The 21,930-nt window shown below is 50.7% G+C and overlaps 1 protein-coding gene across 5 annotated transcripts in view; it reads right to left on the minus strand.

The window, feature by feature from the left end:
* Positions 1-2,840: 2,840 nt before the first annotated feature.
* The window catches only part of LOC103677197 (cytochrome P450 4F22), a 31,941-nt gene continuing 12,851 nt past the window's right edge, over positions 2,841-21,930 (minus strand). For 3 of the 5 annotated variants that reach the window (XM_040629137.1, XM_040629139.1, XM_040629138.1), the window contains 12 exons: positions 21,506-21,728; positions 18,193-18,337; positions 13,132-13,185; positions 12,884-13,011; positions 12,552-12,673; positions 8,934-9,201; positions 7,659-7,725; positions 7,422-7,551; positions 5,762-5,895; positions 4,773-4,837; positions 4,090-4,172; positions 2,841-3,710 (listed from right to left, as the gene is read on the minus strand). In XM_040629137.1, coding sequence (XP_040485071.1) covers positions 3,533-3,710; positions 4,090-4,172; positions 4,773-4,837; positions 5,762-5,895; positions 7,422-7,551; positions 7,659-7,725; positions 8,934-9,201; positions 12,552-12,673; positions 12,884-13,011; positions 13,132-13,185; positions 18,193-18,337; positions 21,506-21,727 — 1,596 coding nt within the window. In that variant the 5' untranslated portion in view covers position 21,728 and the 3' untranslated portion in view covers positions 2,841-3,532. Of the gene's footprint in view, positions 3,711-4,089; positions 4,173-4,772; positions 4,838-5,761; positions 5,896-7,421; positions 7,552-7,658; positions 7,726-8,933; positions 9,202-12,551; positions 12,674-12,883; positions 13,012-13,131; positions 13,186-18,192; positions 18,338-21,505; positions 21,906-21,930 lie in introns of those variants that run through there. The other 2 variants (XM_008706435.2, XM_040629136.1) reach the window with 2 other exon arrangements.

Raw genomic sequence — 21,930 nt, forward strand, 5'->3', positions numbered from 1 at the left:
TCCCCTCCTCCCTCCCTCGATGCACTCACCATCATCGACCTTAGCGGAAAGTTAATATGCATGAGAAGCATGACGAAAAATCCACCTGGCAAAGAACCGAGGTCCAGAAAGGGCCGGTCACGTGCCCAAGACCAATGCTAGAAAAGGGCAGAGCTGGGGTTTGACCCCACATATGTCGCCTCCCAAGACCAAGTATTTTTGCTGGAGGGTGAGTGGCCTCAGACGGGGGATTCCGCCCGACGATCCCAGCACACGCCACCCGGGGGCGCCGCACTGCCGTGGCCTCCAGCATCACACCTCCCAGGTTTGACTTCTCTCCACGCATCCCCCCACCCCGCTCCACCCCACCTGGCTCCACCCGCGCCTGCCAACACCCCCTTATAGGCAAAGCGAGGCTAGGGACCCAGACCAGCACTAGAAGCCTGACGGGTAAGCCACCCCGCTGAGGCCACGCTATGAGGACACCGTGGTTGGACCTTGGGTGAATCATCTCACTCTAGGGAACTTCGTTTCCACCTCCATTAAACGAGATAATGACAGTGCCAATCTCATAACAGTACCCGTGAGAATTACGTGCGAATATTCGGCGGGCACAAAGGAAGCGCTCAACCAACTTAAATCTCATTATGGTTATATCAGCTTTGGAGATCCCCAGGGCTTGGTCCTGAAACCCCACCGTCTTGTGCGCACACGGGTGCAATATGGGAGCATGCGCGCGCGCGCGCGCACACACACACACACACACACACACACACACACACACACACACCACGGATCGCACCAGTCTTGGCGCTTTTTAAACAACCACCTAAGTGCTGAGGAATCCCAAATGAATATCACCAGTCGGAACTCCCTCCCGAATTCGAGACCTGCCTATGTCAACTGCCCACTTGACATCTCCAACTGCTCCGGCCCCAAACTGACATGCTGATCTCCGCCCCTCCCCACCCCCCAAAAAACCCTTAGTCTCTTAAGCATTCTCCATCTCATGATGTCACTTCTATCTTTCCAGGTGCTCAGACCCAAACCTGGGTTCCCCCTTCTCCCAAATCCCTCATTCAAAGTATCAGGAAACCTGCCAGCTCAACCTTCATGAAGCAACCAGTCGTCAGAATCCAAGCAACTGTCTTCACTCTACAGCCCTCAGCTTGCTTAGAGCCATTGTCATCTCTCACCTGGACAAATCTGGTCACCCCATCTGATCTCCCTAGTCCCATCTTCCCCTTACAGTCTCTATTCAACATAGCAACCAAAGACTATGACAAATTTTGTTCCTCCTCTGCCCAGAACCCTCCATGGCTCCCTATTTCTGTCATAATAAGTCAGTGGACTCCAAGGCTCTGTGTGACCTGCTCCCATCCCCTCCCTGCCCTCATCTCTTTCCAGGCTCCTCCTCAAGCCACACTGGTCTCCTCAATGCCCCCTAAACACCCCAAGCTTGTTCCTACCTCAGGGCCTTTGCACTGTTTCTCTCTTCCTCAAACACTCTTCCCCTAAATATCCACATGGCTCCTGCCCTCTCCTACCTAAAGTCTTTGTTGAAATGACCCCTTCTCAGTGAGGGTTTCACTGATGATCTAGCAACATCTCCCCCACCAGCATTACTGAACACCCCCCAACACTTACCCAGCTCAATTTTTTCATAACACTTATCACTTCTCTCACATGGGCCAATGCAGTCACCCCATCCGGTCTCCCTAGTCCGACCCTTGCTTTTCCACTTAGCAGCCAAAAGAATACTATAAAGACCAAATGACAACCCTGTTGCTCTGCTCAGAATCCTCCCATGGCTCCCCATTTCTGTCACAATAAAAGTCAAAATCCTCCAAGGCCCTGTGTGAATTTACTTATTTATTTGCTTATTTATTATCCGTCATCTGTTAACACCCCCCCCACCCCCACAGCAAATGTCTATTATGTAAGGGCTCAAATACGGCCTGGCTCACAGCAGATGCTCAATAAATATTTGATGAATTAATACAATTATTGTAGACACCATCACCACCCCATCTTCTGTGTCATCATGTCAAGGACTATGCCATCATCAGTTCCCCCAGCTAAGACTTGGAAATCACCCTTACCTCCTCCCTCACCTCAGCCTCTGTGGCTAGATAGTCACCCTTCCTGTACTGCCTGGACCTCAGTCTCCCTCTTCCCCAGATTTCCAGTTCCCAGTGCCCCCCTCCTTCCAAGCCACCTCCCTGCCAGCCCTCTTCTGACCATGCCCTGTCCTGCCCCCTGCTCACAGACCCCCTATAGCTCCCTATGGCTCTCAGCATAAGGCCTGAAGTGAGATATAGCCCGCAGTTCCCGACAGTTGGCCCCTGACCAACCTTCCTCCATTCTGCCCCCCTCCTCCAGATCCAGCCACGCTCTCCCTCACCTGGGGACATTTGTAGATGCTGTTCCTCCCGCCTCACATGCTCTTCTGTCCCTTGTCACCACTCACCTTGTACCCTCACTTCAGCATCGGAGAAAATCTCCCTGAGCCACCCGCCTGGTGTGTTCGCAGAGCACCAAGCGCCTCTCTTTTGGAGCACTTGTCATGGATTACAAATAAACTTACGTGTGGAATTATGTGTTCAACATCTGTCCCCTGTTCTCCCGAGGACAGGAATCGGGCCCGGCTGTGCTCCTGGCCCAGTGCCAACAAGCACTTAATTAATATGTGGTCCTTTGACGAGATAAATGAATGCACAAACTCTCCCAAAAAGCCTGAGTTTATGTCTGAGGGCAAATGGCTTCCCAGCCTCCTAGCCCACAGCTTCCCTCATGTGCCTCCCAACCGCCCAGGGACCTTCGTTCCCTTCCTGGGCTCCAAGGGAAGTGTCTGGCTGAGCTAGGGGGTGAATGGTGGGGACGTCTGCATCCCTGGCTTTTATTCCACAAAAATCAGAACACTCAGCGAAGGGCCTTTCAGCAAGGGAGGAAGGAAGGGGCTTGTGAGGGAGGGTCTAGATTTACAACACAACAGCAGAAGCACACATCCTGGACCCTGGGATGCAGCCTGATGCCAGAGGAGTTCGCCCAAATGAGCTGGGAGCCTCAAGATGATGTCCGGGTTCAAGGCTCTAACTTCGGGCTCCAGCTCCCAAGTCCTCAACTTAGAAGCCAGCAGGGATCCACGGTGGGAGGGACTGGTCCTGAATCCCACAGGCCTTAGGTGTTGAGTCTTAAGTCCTCGGATGGCTGGGTGGGTGGGGCCTGAGGCCCCGAATGCTCTGGATCCTGGCAGGGGTCTGGGCCCAAGGGGACATGGCCAAGCCTGTTCCCTCAAGCAGGAGAGCCGGACCAGGCCCTCAGGGGATGGGACCTGGACCTCAAGGGGCGGGACCAGACCGCCAGGAGGCGGAGCCTTGTGGTGAGGGGCGTGGCTTGCACCGTCCGGCAGCTCCGCGGAGGAGCCTGGTCCTCTGGAAGCCGAACCTGAACTTCGAGGGGCATAGTTTCTGCCCTCAAGATCTTGGGGGCGGGGCCTGGGCCTCTCCGGGCGGGGCTTGGGCCCCCGGGAACCGCAGGGCGGCGCCTGTGCTCAGGCCCGCGGAGGCAGCGGCTCCACGTTGAGCCAGATGCCGTTCTCCGTGCGCAGGATGAGTTCGGGCTTCCGCCGCACCTTGCGCGTTCGGTCCACGCTCAGGCGGAAGCGCAGCAGCGTCAACGCCACGGCCACACGCATCTCGGCCATGGCAAAGCTCTGTCCGATGCAGTTCCTAGAGGAAGGGGCACGGGGGTGGGGCTCAGGCTCAGCCGCTGCGTGAGCCAGGAAGGGGGCAGTCCCTGGGTAAATGACCTCTCCCTATAAGCCTCAGTTCCCTCATCTGTAAAATGGGGGCAGTGGCATCATAGAGTCGTTGGGAGCATATGAGCTCAGAACTTAGGGCCTGGCACACAGCAGGTGCTCAATACCCAGGGATACTATCACAGAGTCTGATTTGGGGACATCCTGGTACATTGAAAGCGTGCCGGGTTGGCAGAAAGCACATCTGGGTGAGAGGTGGTCTCTGCTCCTGATCGGCACATTCCTGACCTTCCACTGGCCTCCGTGACCCTCCTATGCTTGGCTTGGACTGGGGGAAATAGAAGAGTTACCTGGGTCCTGCGGAGAAAGGCACGTAGGCCAGTGGGGAGCGCTGCTGTGGGTTGTCTGGGTCAAAGCGATAGGGGTTGTACACCTAAGAAGGATTAGCGGGGGGGGGGGGGGTGAGTCTGGGGGCTTAGCCCAGCCACACCCTCTTCTTTCTGTTGTTCAAGCATGCCAGGCTCATTACAACCACAGGGCCTTTGCACTTCCTGTCTCCTCGGCCTGGAACAGGCTTCTCCCTGCTCTTCACACTTTTCAGGTCTCAGCTCAAATCTCTCTTCCTCCCCAAGGCCTTTCTTCATCACTTGAGCTAAAGTGTGCCCCACCCCACTCCAGTTTTTATTTCCTTTGTGCATGTATCAATATCCACAATGATACTTTTTGCTTATTTTCTTCCCCCGAACTTCACCATGAGCTCCATGAGGGCTAAGGCAGTAACTTTCTCTGTCCTCAGTGCCCAGCATAGAGTCTAGCACACAGCAGGTGTTCGATAAATATTTGTGGGCCTAATGAATCAACAGTGAGTGAATAGATGGGGGAGGGGCACTCAAGCTCTGTACCCAGCCAGGTCATCTGGGTCCCTGGGGAGTAGGGTAGAGAGGCCTCACCACCCCAGGACCACCCCTTCTGAGGAGGAAGAAGCTGAGGCAAGGAAGAATTGAGGCAAGGAAGAATTGAGGCAGGGGCTCACCTTGGAATCAGGCCACACAGTGGGGTTGTGGTGGGTCCCATAGATGCTGACCAAGCAGATAATTCCTGTGGGGAGGGTGGAGTCAGTGAGGCCACTGGGGCTGAGGGGAACCAGGGCCTTCTCTGAAGACCTCCTCCTTCCCTGGTCTTCCTAGAGCCATGCTGCTCCCATGAGCTATATGCTACCCTTTCCTGCCCATCCTTCTCTGAAAAATTCTGCTGCTCTGTCCACTCCACCTGCTGCTCCCTAAAAGATCCCCATCTCCCTAGAGGTCCCCACTCCCCCTTTCTAGCTGCCAGGCTGGCCGCACAGGGATCTTTCTCACTCACATATCTGACATTGTTCCTCCTCAACTCAAATACCTCCCATGGCTCCCTACTATCCTGAAGATTAAGTTCAAGTGCCTCAACCCAGCATTCAAGGTCTTTTACTACCTGAGACTCTGCTCCATAAATATGCTCTCTCTTTCACATTCAACCTCCAAGGCTCACCTCTCATGTTGCCTCTTCCAGGCAGCCTTCCCTGCATTTCACCGCAGATAAAGTCATCGCTCCTTATTTTAGACTGTTCTAGCCCCTGTCCCTCCCTTTAGCCCATCCTTGACCCCATGTGACGGGGATGTCTGTGCCCTGCTGTGTCTCCCTCAGACTGGGTGGTACTCAACGTTTGGGTCTGGGAACGAGGCCTCTCTAGATCTCCAGCATCACTTGGGCTTAGTCTCCAAGGGGTATCTGGCAACTGAACGAAATCATCCCTCCCCTACCTGCACCCTCACAGGGCCCACCCTGCCACACCCACTCTTGCCTTTCCACCTGGACTCACCCATGTCTGCCTCCCCCCCCCACACAGCTGGGTCTCCTCCCTCATCCCAGAAGCAAAAGCCACACAGAGAAATGCCCCATCTACAGGGAGGGTGCACCTGGGACAGGTATGACCAGGCCCCCCTAGGCAGCAGAGCAGCCCAGCAGCCGGGAGGACATCATGGGCACCTTTGGGGATGATGCGCCCATCCGGGAGTTTGATGTCCTCTGTGCAGCGGCGGGAGACCAAGGTCACTGGCGGGAACTGGCGTAGGCTCTCCTTGATGCACATGGTGGTGAAGGGCAGCTGAGTCAGGTCATCCCTGGGGAGCATGGAACATGGAATCGTGGGTGACCTGGGGCCAGGCCACAGCCACAAACATCCCCTTCCCTAAACACACACGCACACGCACACACACATGCATTCGGGAGCAACCACACAGGAAACCAGTCCAGGATCTCAGACTTGCCCCAGCTTCCGGCATTTGCACATATCACTAATCCTCAGCATGCAAAATATCTGACCCACAACCAATCAGAGCAGCACCAGCAGGCTTCTGCATGCCCAGCATTAACCCTTTAACTGATTATTTATGGGGCAGTCAGAGGACAGCTGGGAGTGCTGCCAGGATAGGCAGGGGGGCCCAGGGCCACAGCAGTTTGCCAGCCTGTATGGATTGATTATTTAGAAACCCATACATTCTCTCCTTATGCTGTCATTAACCTTTTTCCATTGGACTCCAGGGCCCCAAATTGGATTAATTATAACCCTTGGTCCATGATCTGGATCATTTTCTTTCTCTTTCAAAGAAACTTTATGTCGCTACCATAAAGGCCAAACAGCATGCCTGGCATAAAAGTACCCATAACATAAACACCATTGGGAAAACAGAAGAGTTATTAAATTCTAGCTAGACCATCTCCAGCCCCGTCCTCAAAAGCTGAGCCATCTTCTCCCTTTGTTAAAAAGGCAGATTCCTGGGATGCCTGGGTGGCTCAGTGGGTTAAGCGTCTGCCTTCAGCTCGGGTCATGATCCCAGGGCCCTGGGAATGAGTCCCTCATCTGACTCCTTGCTCAGCGGGGAGCCTGCTTCTCCCTCTGCCTGCTGTTCCCCCTGCTTGTGCTCTCTCTCTCTCTCTCTGACAAATAAATAAATCTTAAAAAAATAAAATAAATAAAAGGGCAGATTCTCAAGGAGTTCGAGATACAACGGCACCCAACTGAGAGTGTCTCCCTGCCGTCAAAATCTAAAAGTGGACACTGAACAGAAAAGAGCTTTCCTTCTCACTGTTCGATGCTATTTATTGGTGTGTTTTCTTCGAGGCACCCAGAATCAGCTCTATATGGCACACATCTGAAGTAGTTTGGATTATGGTTCCCGATTCTTCACTGCCCCCACCCCACACCTGATGTTTGAATCGTACACCCTGTGCCCTTTGTGTGTGATTCTGCCGTATCTTCTGCTCAGGTGCGTGGAAAGTGCGTCCTGCCCCACTCCTGTTGGACATGGCCATGTGACTTGCTTTAGCCAAATGGAATGTTACAATGCCAGCAGAGGTTTTAAACTGTGGCTCTTTGTACTTCTGGAATCTGCCTTGAGAAGAATGTGCCCAGGGTAGCAGCTAGTTCAAGGAGAATGAGGAGACACATGGAACAGACCTGAACCCACACATCTGTGTGGACGGCACCCACTCAGCAACACCCACCCAGCAGGAGCAAGAGTAATATACAGGCAAGAGCAAGAAATGTGTGCCGACCAGAGCAAGAAATGTGTGCCGACCAGAGCAAGAAATAAATGCAAACTCTAGACTCAACCTGCCACCACCAGCCCCCTAACCCCAGACCGACCACTCCAGCTCCTCCAGCTCCCGGCCTTTCATGACTTCCTGGATCTCTTCCCGGCACTTCTCCTGGTACTCTGGATACTTGGCCAAGTTGAAGAGCACCCACGACAGCCCACTGGACGTTGTGTCGTGACCTGTAGGCAGAGGAGGGGCTCAAATGGAGGCTGCCTGAAGACAGCGAAGATATGATTTTCAGACAACAGCCCCCCCGGCCTCCCCCAGCCTCACCCCACATTCTCACCTTCAAACATAAAGGTGTCTGCCTCAGCTCGGATGTCCTCATCGGACAGTTCCTTCCCGTCTTCATCCTGGAATGAGCCAGAAAGGACACTCAGCTCACTTCATCCCACTGTCCACATCCTAGGGCTCCCCTGAAGTCAAGATATCTGCCCCTTTCTCAAGCCAAGCTGCAGGGGGAAGGAGTCCAGGCAGACAGAGGTAGGCGGCTTGTCTAACAAAGATAGACAGCAGGGGGGGCACCTGGGTGGCACAGCGGTTAAGCGTCTGCCTTCAGCTCAGGGTGTGATCCTGGCGTTATGGGATCGAGCCCCACATCAGGCTCCTCTGCTATGAGCCTGCTTCTTCCTCTCCCACTCCTCCTGCTTGTGTTCCCTTTCTCGCTGGCTGTCTCTATCTCTGTCGAATAAATAAATAAAATCTTAAAAAAAAAAGATAGACAGCAGGAGGGAGAGTGAAAGGTGAAGGGAAGAAAGGAGTCTGTGTTTCTAGAGTAGCTGCTAGCACCAAACAGCCAACAAGGATCTGTGATCACGCCTCGTGACCATCATGTCATAAATGCGGAAACTGAGGCTCGGGGGGAGAGTCAGATGACTAAGGTCAAGCATTCACTAAGCAGCAGGGCCAGAACTGGAACCCAGGGCTGTCTGACTCCAGAACCCAAGCACTGCTCAGAAATTCTATAGAAGCAATCTCTGCAATGTCACATTTCCTCAAAGTCTTGTGATTTCATCATCATAAGTCTGGTGGGCAACATTGCACCCACCCCACCCCACCCCCGCCTCTAGAACTCATACGGTGAAGTCCTAACCCCCCAGGACCTCAGCATGTGACCATATTTGGAGACAGGGCCTTGAGAGAAGTAATTCAATTATAATGAGGTCCTTAGGGTGGGCCCTAGCCCCATACGACTGGTGTCCTTAGAAGAAGAGGAAATTTCCACAGAGACCCAAGCCGAGGGAAGACAAAGGGTACGTGAGAAGGTGCCATCTACAAGCCAGGGAGAGAGGCCTCAGAAGAAGCCAACCCAGTCAACGCCTTGACCTCAGACTTCTAGCCTCCAGAACCTTGAGAAAATTCATTTCTGTGGTTTCACTCCCCCCGGTCTGTAGCACTTTGTTATGGCAACCCTACAAACTAATACAGTCAGTCTCACGCGTGCTGCACCTGCCTGCATCCCAGATCTATGTTTCTTTGGACGTTTATCGGTTTACACAGCCGGTGCGATTCAAGAGGAGGCCGCCCTGGGCAGGGCTCCCCCTCCAGGGCCCAGCCTCACCCGCGCCAGGAGCAGCACATCGATGAAGTCCAAGGTCTTGCCCTGCTTGCCCTTCAGCCAGGCCTCAGCCCCCTGCTGGCGGAGTGCCTGCCGCCGCTCCTGGATGACCTCTGTGGTGAAGCGGTGCACAGTGTCACAGGCCTGCCTGAAGCGCCGCCCGTCCGCCGTAAGGCAGTAGATGAAGTCTATGTGGTGATGCAGGCGATACTGACGCCGGACCACCAGGGCACTCAGCTCAATGATGGCCGAGATGTAATCGCTCATCTTCCTGTCGAGGAGGTGGGGGTAGGGGGAGAAGAGACGTTAGCTCAGGCCTAGCCTCTAAGACAAGCTTCTCCTCCCCATGCTTGGGGACAGAGAGAGGCCCTGTATAGACTAGATTTTCTTATTTTCTTGTATTCTTTATGCTCTGCCAGCCGGGCCCTTGCTAACTGGAGAGACACTGCCTCTCCCAGAACCAGCCAGTTCTTAGAGATGGCCAATGATTCACCCAAGAGCATGCCTTTCATATGAAAACCAAACAATCCAGAGCCCAGACACTGACATTTAGCAGGCAGAGCCTCTATTTCCAGGCCTTAATCACCCCACGGCCAAGTACTGGACCACTAGAGACAGCCCCTAGCCTCCAGAGCCCTCTGAAGTTATTCAAGCTAGCCAGTCCCAAGCCTGCACCCTTCCATACTGTTCCTTCCCACGGAAACCACAAAAAAGTCTCCTGCCACGCTTTCTCCTGACTGACACTGGTGCTTCCCCGTGTGGCCCTGAGTGGTGTGGCATGTCCCTTCCTCTTGGAAACTGTAAGTAACTATTTTTTTTAGTGCCAATCATCTGATCTGTTGGCCTCATCATACCGGAATAAAAATCCAGGTACATTTTAAAACAGGCCCAAAGGATTAGGACTTCCAAAGAGATGTAGCATCACTAAGACTAAATGCCTACATGCCACAGAGTGGGAGAACTCCTATTCCTGATGGCAAGCTTGTATCTAAAATAGAGAAAGCGCTCTTAAAATGCAATAATAGACAAATAACCCAATTTAAAAATGGACAAAGCATATGAATGGACATTTCTCCGAAGAAGATATACAAATGGCCAAACAACACATGAAAAGATACTTAACAGGACTAGCCACTAGGGAAATGAAAATCAAAACCACAATGAGATGCAGCTTCACCCCAACTAGGAATGGCTAGAACCAAAAAGACAGATAATAACAAGTCTTAAAAAAATATATAACAAGTGTTGGCAAAGTTGTGGAGAAATTGGAGCCCTCACACACTGCTGCTAGGAAGATAAAATGGCACATCTACTTTGGGGAAAATGTCTAGCAGTTCCTCAAAATCTAAACAAAGATTATCACATAACCCAGCAATTCCACTCCTAAGTACAAACCTTAAAAAGTTAAAAATATATGGTCACACAAACACTCATACACCAGTGTTTATATAATAGCCATAAAGTGGAAACAACCTAAATGTCCATCAGTAGATGTATGGTAAAACGTGGTATTATGTGGTAAACGGAATATTATTCAGCAACCTAAAAAATGAAATATTAACACAGGCCACAGCATGGATGAATCTAGAAAACATTATGCTGAGTGAACAAAACCAGATACAGAAGTCTGTCTCATTCCATCAATATGAAATTTCCATAATAGACAAATCTATGGAGGCAGAAGGAAGATTCGTGATTGCCTACACTGGGAGAAGTGGGAAGTGGGGGTGAGTGCCAAAATGTACAGGGCTTATCTTTGGTGAAAATATTTTAAAATTGATTATGGTGATGGTTGCACAACTATGTGAATATACCAGAAATCATTGGATTGTATATTTTAAATGGGTGAATCATATGGTATGTGAATTACATCTCAGTAAACTGTTATTAAAAAAATAACAAAATGAAGGGGTGCCTGGGTGGTGCACTTGGTTAAGCATCTGACTCTTGTTTTTGGCTCAGGTCCTGATCTCAGGGTCATGAGATCAAGCCCCACATCAGGTTCCACACTCAGCATGGAGTCTGCTTAAGATTCTCCCTCCCTCTTCCTCTGTCCCTCCATCCCCCCTAACCCCGTGCTCGCTCTCACTCTCTCTCTAATAAATAAGTAAATCTTTTTAAAAATGAAAAGAGGGGCACCTGGGTGGCACAGCAGTTGAGCATCTGCCTTTGGCTCAGGGCGTGATCCCAGTGTTATGGGATCAAGCCCCACATCAGGCTCCTCTGCTATGAGCCTGCTTCTTCCTCTCCCCCTCCCCCTGCTTGTGTTCCCTCTCTCGCTGGCTGTCTCTATCTCTGTCGAATAAATAAATAAAATCTTTAAAAAACAAACAAACAAATAAATACATACATACATACATACATAAATACATAAATAAATAAATAAAAATGAAAAGAAAAACCAAAATGAAATCACTGGGACAGGTGTGCAAAGGGCTGTCCTTGGTCCTGAAGTATGCTTGTTTTCATACACTTGTCACAGTCTGTCATTTTCTTGTTTATTTGTGTATGGTTACTGCCTTTCTTCCCATCAACACGTAAATTCCAGAGGAGCAAGACCTTGTCTATTTTGTTGACCACTGTATTCATAGTGTCTAGTCCACAAGTGGCGCATAGTAGGCACTCAGTAAATATTTCCAGATTAATTAATTAACTAATCAATCACTAAGGCCATCTCTACCTTACCCAACTGAAGCATAAGCCTACAAAGCCCAGAGTGACAAAGTCAGCAGCTTATTATTAAGGACCTACTATGTGCTACAAATTTGCCATTTACAATGTCTCTTATTCTTTCTATACCCACTTAGACTATAAATTCCAAGGAACTGAAACTTCGTCTGTTGCTCACCACCATATTCCCAGTAGCTAGCATAGTATCAGGCACATAGTAGGGACACCAAATATCTGATGAATGAATGAATGAACCAGGACAGTGGTTATCTTATTCATTCATTCAACAAATATTCGCTGAGCATCTACTGTGTGCCAGGGCAGTGTGGCATGATTTTATTTTTTTTCTTTTTTAAAGCAAAAAGTGCTATTTATTTAGAGCACAAGCAAAGGGGAGGGGCAGAAGGAGAGGGACAGACAGAATATTAAGCAGGCTCCACAAGCACAGAGCCCAACATGGGGCTTGATTGCACGACCCTGAGATTATGACCCAAAACAAAATCAAGAGTTGGAAACTTAACCAATTGAGCCACCCAAGCACCCGGCATCATTTTATTCTTAAAATACCTCTCAGAGGATCAAGGATTGTCATCCTTGTTTTACAAAAAAGGACACTGAGGCTCAGAAAGTGGGGAGACACTTTCCAAAGGCCAAACTACTCTTCATGGAGCAATGAGGGAAACTAGCACTTATTGAACACCTACTGTATGCAAAACCATCAACTGACATTATCTCAATACTCACAAAAGGGCTATGGGAAAGGAATTGGGATTCCACTTTCAGATAAGGGGATAGGGTCAGAGAGGTGATGTTTGTTTTCAGAAACACACAGCACGTCAATGCAGAGCACCAACAGCCCAGGCATGCCTAACACCTGAGAGTTTCCTTTCTTCTCCCACCACCTTGCCCTAGAGCAACGGGCTCTATCTTCCCCAGGGAGGCCACACTTACTCCTGGCAGTTGCTGTTGTAGCTGAAGACACATTTCTGAAGACTGTCCAAGGTCATGAGGCTGACATGTTCAAACATGTCAAGGGAGACCACTGAGCCCTGTGCCAGGCGCCACCATTTACTCTGGAAGAGAAAGAGACATACAACAAAATGACATGGAGACTGCAGACTTTAAGCCAGGCTGACAACAACCTCACTGCCTGCTCACTACAAGCCCACTTTCTAGGGTAAAGGAAGTGAAGCTTCCTGACATCACCCAGCTTACCCATGAGTCGGAGCCTGGACCAGTCTCACTCCCAGGACACCCTCTTCCCAAGAAACCTTGCAACTCACGTGCATGATGTCAGTGCACTGGTTGAAGATCTTCATGTAAGGCTTCAGGATGTCGAAGTGGAAGGCAGGTGTCAGCAGGCGGCGATGCCGGCTCCATTTATCACCTTTGCTCAGCAGCAGTCCATCACCTGGGCCCAGAAGACTGAGATTAGAGGCCTTTCCTGTTACTCTGAAACACTATAAGAAACCCCATCCCCCACCCCCTCTTCCCTGAAGCCCCAGCCCAACTCACCCAGTCCCACACTCACCCAACCAAGGTTTCAGGAAACCATAGAAAAGGTCATCCTTGGGGGCGATGGCAGCTGTGGAGAGGGAAGAGGTGATGATGACTCAAAACAAAGTTCTGACGCTTGACCTTTCCTTATGACCTCCTGGGCCTCCTCTCTGAGCTCTGACTTCCACGTCACCCCTGCAGTCCATCCTCTGTACCTGCCCCAGAAAGATCCTTAAAACATGCTGATCTGAACATGAGCCTCCCCTGCTCAGATACCTCCCATGGCTCCCTATCACCCTGGTAAGAAAGTTCAAGCTCAGTCTAGCACTGAAGGCCCTGCCCCATCATGCCCACCTATGCCTCTCCTATCTCACTCATCAACATACACCAAATTATCCCACATGCTGGCCCTACTTCCAAACCTTTGTCCGGGCTGTGCTCTCCATCTAGGACAGCCCTCTTCACCCTAATCACCCCTCTTTTCTGCCAACTCAGGCCATCTGAATTATACCTCCTGTGCTCTCAGTCTCCAGTCTGCTCTGCACTCTGGTCTAGGTCTTATCAGATGCTAGATCTCACCGTGTCCCTTCCTACTCACACCTATTAGCCACAACCACCAGCTGCTCAGACTATTTTCAAAGCCTTGAATGATCTACCCCAGTCCAGACCTCTCTTAAAATACCTCTGGCCTCCATGGAGGATATTTTACATGCTCTATCTGCTAACATCACAAAACTTTCTCATCTCCTTGAAAAAGTCACATTCTCTCTCTGTTCCAGGTCTTTCTACTACATGCCTTCTCTGCCTCAAACATTCTTCCCTCACCCTTCGAGTCTCTGCTTGGATGTTATCCCTCCTCCACCAGTCCCTCTAGATTTTATCCACCCAGTTACAGGCCCCTTGAGAGGAGAGACCATGTTGATCACTGATATACTGTGCTAAATAATGTGGTTTTTTTAGAGAGGGAGAGAGGAAGGAGGACAAGAGGGAGAGGGAGAGACAATCTTTTTTTCTTAAAGATTTTATTTATGTATTTGAGAGACAGAGCAGGGAGAGGAGCAGAGGAAGAGGGACAAGTGGACTCCGCACTGAGCACAGAGCCTGACACGGGGCTCGATCTCACAACCCTGAGATCATAACCTGAGCTAAAGTCAAGAGTCAGACAATCAACCAGATAAGCCACCCAGGCGCCCCGGAAGAGAAAGAATCTTAAGCAGCCTCCACACCCAGCACGGAGCCCAACATGGGTTTCAATCTCACAACTCTGACATCATGACCTGAGCCAAAATCAAGAGTCCAACACTTAACCAACAGAGCCACCCAGGCACCCCTAGTGCTAAATAAATTTTTTATTGAATGAACCAACCAAAGGATGAATGAATGCAAAAATGGATGGATGAATAGATGAACGGGTGAGTGAATGAATTCCCTTTCTATGTGTTGAGCAGACTTGGGACAGAATGGGCTGGGGCCCAGGAAGGAAGTACTTGAAACTCAAGTGATGTCACTTTTATCTGATATGTGACTCAGCCACCTACACACACGCTACCTAGGAATTGGCCAATTGTGCACACAGTCATCTGTCTACTCATCCTCCTATTCAGAACATCTCTTCTATCACCTTCCTGTACCCAACCCATGATGGGCAATGCTGGGGACCAGAGATGGCTCAACTCCACACCCTGCCTGGAGGAACTCCGGGTGGGGTAAGAAAGGGAAGCGAAGGCATGCTGTGCAATTATCAAGAAGATAGAAAGTGTGCCAGAAGCGAAGGGAGGCACAGAGAAAGGGCTGCTAGAAGTCAAGGCAGGCTTCCAGGAAGAGGCAGCATTGGAGAAGAAGGTGGAAGTCTAGTCACTCCTTTACTTTCTGGGATCTGGACCCCAGGCTAGGCCCCTTGAGGGTCTTTTTGATATACAGACCTCAATGGCTGTCCTGCTCAGACACATCCCCTCATTCCTTAACGCCCCCAGGGTAAAACGCAAGCTCACTTGCTTTGCACACAGGTGCTCTGAGTTCAGTTCCAGTCGCATTGCCTACTCCTTCCCACACATCATCTTCCCTCCAGACACCCCAAGTCACCTGAATTCCCCTGGCACTTTCACACAACTGCACCTTTGCTCTGGTAGAGCCCTCCACCTGAGACTTCTCATCTGGCAAACTCCAAACATCCTTCAAGGCCCAGCCTCACCAACACCGCCTCCAAGAAGTCTTCTCCAAACCCCTCCCCAGCTAAACCCTTGCTCTTCCATTCTTGGGTCTCTGCTCCACTCCAACTCTGACCACTTGATTCCAGGAGAGTCTGTGTCCTGGCTGCCTTTCCCACCAGTCTCCCCTTCAGTAAAAAGGGGATGGTAACATCAACCCTGAAGGAGGTCATATAAGAAAAGGCCCCACCCAGCGCCCAGCAGGAAGGTCCATATCACTGTGGTTGAGAGCTTGGCCTCTGGGTGGGCCAGGTCTGGGTTCAAATCCCAGTCCTACCACTAACTCCGTGTGTAAACTTGGGCATGTTAGCCCTCTGTCTCTCTGTTTCCTCCTCTGCCAGAGGAGAAGTAGAGCAATCCTGCCTGCCTCGTGACATCTCTACAAAAACTCAATGAGCTAATACATTCTTGGCACATGGCAGGTGTTCATTAAATATTTGTACACATAAATGAATAATTAACCAACTGCTGGCTACTTTTATAACTATGATTATAATTATTGTCCACTGGTGTCAAGAACTTGTGAGATGAATATCTGTGTCTCCAGCCCTCAGCAAGCCCTTACTAGTGAAAAATAAATGCCTAGCCATCATGGAAAGCAGTTTGGTGGTTCCTTAAAAAGTTAAAGGTAGAATTCCCATATGGCCCTGCATTCCTACTCCTCGGTATCTACCCAGGAGAAATGAAAACATGCATCCACACTGAAACTTGAGCATTCATGTTCATAGCATCATTCATAACAACACAAAGGTAGAAACAACCCAAATGTCTGTCAATGGAGGAGTGGATAAACCAATGTGGTATATCCATATATCCAGACAATGGAATATTACTCAGGCTTAAAAAGGAATAAGGTCCTGGTCATCTCTACACTGTGTATGAACCTTGGGAACATTTTGCTGAGTGAAAGAAGTCGCAAAAGGCCACATTGTGTAGAATTCCTTTCCTATGATATATTCAGAACAGGCAAAGCCATAGAGATAGAAAGGAGATTGGGGGGATGTACCAGGAGATGAGGGGAGAGGAGAAGGGGAAATAATTACTTAATGGGTTCAGGCTGTTTTATGAAGCTATGAAAATTTTTGAAACTAGAGAAAGCTGAGTGAAGAATCAAAATACCTTACAGTTTAAAACTGTGCGCTTTAAAATGGTTAATTATATGTTGTGTAAATTTCAACTCCGTACAAAATGAACATAGAAAGACAAGCTATAATTAGATGCCTATATATCATGTTTCGTCCTCTATAAATCATTTTCAACTCCTTTCGCCCATTAATGCTCTCTATCCCAATTGCCCAACATAAGATGAAGAAACAGAAGTCCACGAGGACACGTGCCTTTCTCAGGCTCCATGGGCTATGTGGGCTTGGGTCCCGAGCAGCGAGTTCCCCAGGTGTGGCCCTGTGGAGGCCCCAGTGGGGAATGGGATCCACAGCTTGGGGCCAAGCCTGTCTTTCCTGACTCACAGCCTCACCCTTCTCAACCAGAGCCCCCCATCCTGCCCCTCCAGTGGGGGACTCAGTGGATGTCCTGCCCGTCCTGTGGGAGTGGAGGGGAGAGGAGAGGAGAGGCAGAGACCTGAGCATCTACTGTGCCCTGAGGCCACACTGAGGGCTCCACTCCCTATTCTACTTGGGGTCTCACAACCATGGAGGACAGTACTCAAGAAACTGGGGCTCTTAGGAGTAGGGGGATGGAGGAGGGGTGAGGGGAGAAGGGGAAAGAAAGAAAAACAGGATATGAGAAAGGCAGGAGAGAACAAACCCTCATGAGTGCCTACCCACATCATCTGGAGCCTTCACAACCACCCATTTTACAGAGCAGAAACTGAGGCCCTGTGAGGCTGCATGAATTTCTCGGTCACACAGCAAGTATGGCTTCAGCCATGATCCACACCCAGCCTGCCTAAGTCCTAGCCCAGGGCTCTTCCCACAAGTTGGTGCCCAACCCTCAGAAGAGTCACCTTTCCCAGGGTCTAGGTTCCCCACTTGTGCACTGGGGTGGGCATCCCCTCACAAACGTAGTAATGGTGGGAGGGCATAGCAGGGGAAGGGAAGGATGGTAGCCCCTTCCTCTTCCATGGCTCCAGGGTGGCAGCCTTGATGATGGTCTCTAGACACAGCTTTGTAGAGGCCCAAACTGGGGCCAGACACCTAAAAATCCTAGAGCTTTTTCATTCCTCCCTCCTCTCTCAAATGCCCCTGATGCCTCTGGTGGTGCCCAGTTACATGCAAGGCCACACTGCAGATCCAGACTCCTATGAGGGAGACAGGGCTGGATGCAGACACACTCAGCCTAAGAGGGTTAGGACCGAGAATGGAAAAGCCCAGAGGAGAAAGCTATGATCTCTCTGGAGGGTCAGCCCCAGGTCTTCCTGGAGAAAGGGTCATTGGATCTGGGTGTTGAAAGTTGAACAAGAGCTTGCCAAGCACACCTTGGAGTCCTACACCTTGGAAGAGGTGTGGACTGCAGAAGGGAGAAGCAATCCTTCTACATCTCCTCTTCCACCAATCAGGGGCAACCCAGGTGAAGCAGGGAGAGCTGCAGTGGGAACGTCAGAACCCAAATGGTGGTCTGCCATGGCTTAGAATTAAGCAGCAACCACTTAACAAAATCCTGGGCCACCAATTGCCTATCCGAACATGTTTGGCTCTGACTTCCAGGTGGGTAGACATCGTCTCAAAGTTCTTGGGACTCTTAGATATTGTCCACCTTTCCCCATGCTATTCCCCCTACCTGTATTACCATGGCTGCTTTGGTGAACTCCTATTCATCCTTCAAATCCTTACTCAAATGGCCCTTCCCCCTGATAGCCGATGTGCCTAGAAGCCCAGGTGAGCTCTGGGAGTTAAGGGGTTACCCATCACTCAAAGGCCCAGCCCACCTACCCGATGCACCCACTAGGGGCTTAATGTAGTCAGGGTGAACCAGAACCAACAGCGGCAGGACAGGTCCGATCCACACCAGAATCACATGGTGCATGTTGTCCAGCACCTTCTTCTCATCTTGCAGGCCCCTCTCATTTGGAAGATACTGCAGGGGGCGGGAAGGAAAGATAGTGAGGAGGATCCCAGCTCCAGATTCCCCCAGCCTTTCCCTCCCCGCACCTCCCCTGCCCTCCAAACGAGTCCAGGAGAGCTGAAGGATTGGCTGTATGAAGGCTGCACCCTGCTGAGCCTCCCTTCCCTCATCTGAGAAGTGGGGAAGACTCAACTCTCTGAGGGCAGTTGAAAAAATTCATGAATGAACAAAATGAGAGAGCCTGGCACAAGAGCCTGACACATAGCCGGTGTTCAAGAAATAAAAAACAGTAAGCACAATCCTAATGATTGACATTTATTGAGTACTTGCTCTGTTAGGAATAAAATATTACTAGTATTGTTATCTTTAACATGTACACGGGCTTGCAGTGGTAGGCACTGCGGTGGGCATTTTTCATATACTCATACCTTCAACCCACACAAGTATTCTGTGACATTGTTGCTACTATTTTCCCCATTTTACTTGGTTCAGAAAGGTCAAATGACTTGTCTGAAGCTACAGGTGAGTAAGTGATTGTCTTGGTTTGGGCTTCCCCAGAAGCAGGTCTTGCGGCAAGGGCTCTAGGGCAAGTGGTTCATTTGGAAGGGGATCCCCAAAAAATGGGCAGGGGGCTAAGAAAAGTGAGACAGGGAGGGAAGGCAGTCAGTAAAGGGGGGTTGCCAAGGGAGTTATGGCCAGGGGCAGCTCAGTGCTCAGTCTTCCTGGGGACCTCTGGGGGGCACATATATCAAAGCCAACCCAGCAGAGGATGAGTGAGCTAGGGTGTTATACATCAACTCCTACAGTCCCATAGTTACTGGCTGAGGGTCACTCCTGGGGCATTAACTCTCAAGCTCACAGTGCATGGTGCCAGAGAAAGCCCTAGAATGCAGGTGCTTGCAGCTGGAGGTCAGGCCATCACATCCAGGAAAGGGCCAAAAGGATCCAGGCAGGCACTGGCATCATCTGCACAATGGCAAAGCTAGGATTTGAACACAGGACACCCAGCTCCAAAACACCTGCTCTTAACAAAAAAAAGGCAGAAGTATTTCAGTCCCAGTGTCAGAAGGATCTGAGCTCAAATCTGCTCTCGGCAGCCATGTGACCTTGGGCAAGTCATTTAACTTCTCTGAGTTCCAAAGATCAAATCCACAATATTGGGAAGATCCATCCCTATTCCACAGGCTGTGAGAATTAGGGGAGACCTCAGATATTAAGGGACCTAACCCCTTGCCTGGCCAAATGCAAGGCCCAGCAATTGCCAATCGAATGAATAAATGAAAGAGTGAACAAGCCAACAAATGACTTCTCTCTGGCTCCTGTGTCTCCTTCTCAGTCGGGTTCAGCCCTGCACCTGTCCACACCCAAGAGAAACCATGGCCTCACCCAGAACTCATGGCCCCAGGAGGCAGGCTGGGCCCACGGGGTCAAGTTTGGACTTCAGAACCGGCCCTGGCCAACTGTCTGGGGCATGAGAGCCTGGCTACTACCTCTAGAACCACCCGTAAAGCCAGATGGCTTCTCAGAGTAAGAGTACTGGATATGGGGAATGACAAGTGAGTAGAAGTTCATCTAACTGCGAAGGGTATTTGGGGCAGGGGTACAGTTCCAGCAAAGCACAAGGAGGTGGGAAGTCAGAACCTGGTTATAGGAACGAGAAGTCATTCTGCAGGACTAGACATGAGCAGGGTGAGAGTTAGAGTCTAAAGGGGCTTAAACACTACCTGAGAAGCTGAGACTTTTTCCAGACAGCAGTGGGGAGCCATGGAGGGTGTGTGAGTAGAGGAGGGATGTGGTTGGTCTCAAGAATCCTCCTGGAGCCAGGATGGGGGATGGACTGAATGCAGGAGCCCAGGGAGGAGGCTGGACCATGGTCCAGGAGGAGAAGATGAGGTCCGAGCAGGGGTGGGAGGTGAAAGGGAGGGAGGGCTGGCCCCAGGGGAGTCATTCCTAAAGACACATAAAATATTCTTTGAGCTATTGAGCGGAAATGTGTCTCCTGCTTCCTCCTTCTGGGACACTCACTCCAAGTAGTATCCCAAATATCTCTAGAATCCCCTGATACTTCCAGTCTCTGCAGGACCTGGGAGCTGAGCACACCCGCCACTGCGTGGCAGGCTCAGTGCCAAGCATGCCACAGACATGACTTTAAGAACTGTCAAAACAATCTCATGAGGTTATTAGGAAGAATCATCATCCTCACACTGCAGATGGGGAAACTGAGGCACAGTAGGTGAAGTCGTTTGCTCAAGGTCACATGGCAGGAGAGGGTAGAGATGGGCATCAAGCACACACTGATGACCACTGCCCTTGAACTTCTCCAAAGTCCACCTCTGCACTGGCATGAGGCCTGAACCAGGAAGCTTTCCACAACTGTCCCTCAGAGTCCTTTAGGCCTGGAAGGGGGGACCAGATGAGTGCCATGGGCAGTGAGGAGCTGGACTGGAGGACCCTAAAGGCCTCAGGGTCTTCAGGAGTCTGGCTTTCTTCTGACATCTAAAGCTCTTTTAGAAAAGTTCAGGTTTCATCATCCAGAAACAAGAGGCTGCAGAGGGCAGAGGGCACAGAGCTAAGAGCAGGGACTCTGGAGCCAGATGGCCTGGGTTTGAACTCCAGCTCTGCCACCAAAGAGCTGTGTGACCGAGGATCAGCTACGCAACCTCTCTGTGCCGTAATAGTCTGAGGAGTAAAATGGGGGTAGTCATGGGAACTACCTCCTAGGACTGTCAAGAGGACTGAGTTGGTATTTTTAAAGCACCTGATCTAGTGCTTAGCACCTGTATGCGAGGTGAGAGATGAAAGACAAGGGAAGAGAATGAGAGAGAGGGTGCAAACACACTGGGGGTGGGGCATATCAACAACACTGACAGGAGCCCCCCACACACACACACCGCCCTGGGATCATAGAACCTGACAACTTTCACAGGCGCTGGTACCTGTTGCTATGGCAATAGCCTGAAATTATAGAGAAAACCTTACAGTCATCTCTGCCTCATCCCAGCTGTGTGACCTCAGGTAAACTGCTTGCCCTCTCTGAGCCTCAATCACATTCTTATCCTGTAAAATGCATCTGTTCATGCCTCCAACCAGATTCTTGGGGGATGTCAGAAGCCATCAGGTCCATCATCCTTACTGACTACCTGGGACATGCCCAGCCCACCTGCCCAGCCACACACACACCATGCCTAGGTGGCCCAGCAGCCAGTTGCGCCGGGGTGGCTGGGGGAAGCAGCTCAGGCGGCGGCAGGTGATGTAGAAGCTCCAGCAGAGCCTCAGGAACTGCATCAGCAGGCGGAAGAGGAAGAAGAGCAGGGAGAGGAGAAGCACAGACATGGCATACAGGCGGAAGGTGGTCTTCTCCACGCCCAGGAGGTGCAGCAGGTGTTCTGTGACGGGCAGCATCCTGGGGGGACACACAGGACGGGGGGTCAGTGCAAGTAGGAACCCCCTCCGGCCATGCATGCACCATACACAGGATGACCTGTGGAGTCAGGCAGAGTGTACCTGGCACACAGTAGGTGCTCAATACACAGAGGTCCCAGACACCAAGGATACCCCTCAAACTTCCCCCAGCAGTGACCTTCAGCTAGCTGGCCAGATGGATG

Source organism: Ursus maritimus, unplaced genomic scaffold (assembly GCF_017311325.1).
Source record: "Ursus maritimus isolate PB19 unplaced genomic scaffold, ASM1731132v1 scaffold_14, whole genome shotgun sequence".
Taxonomy (NCBI): domain Eukaryota; kingdom Metazoa; phylum Chordata; class Mammalia; order Carnivora; family Ursidae; genus Ursus; species Ursus maritimus.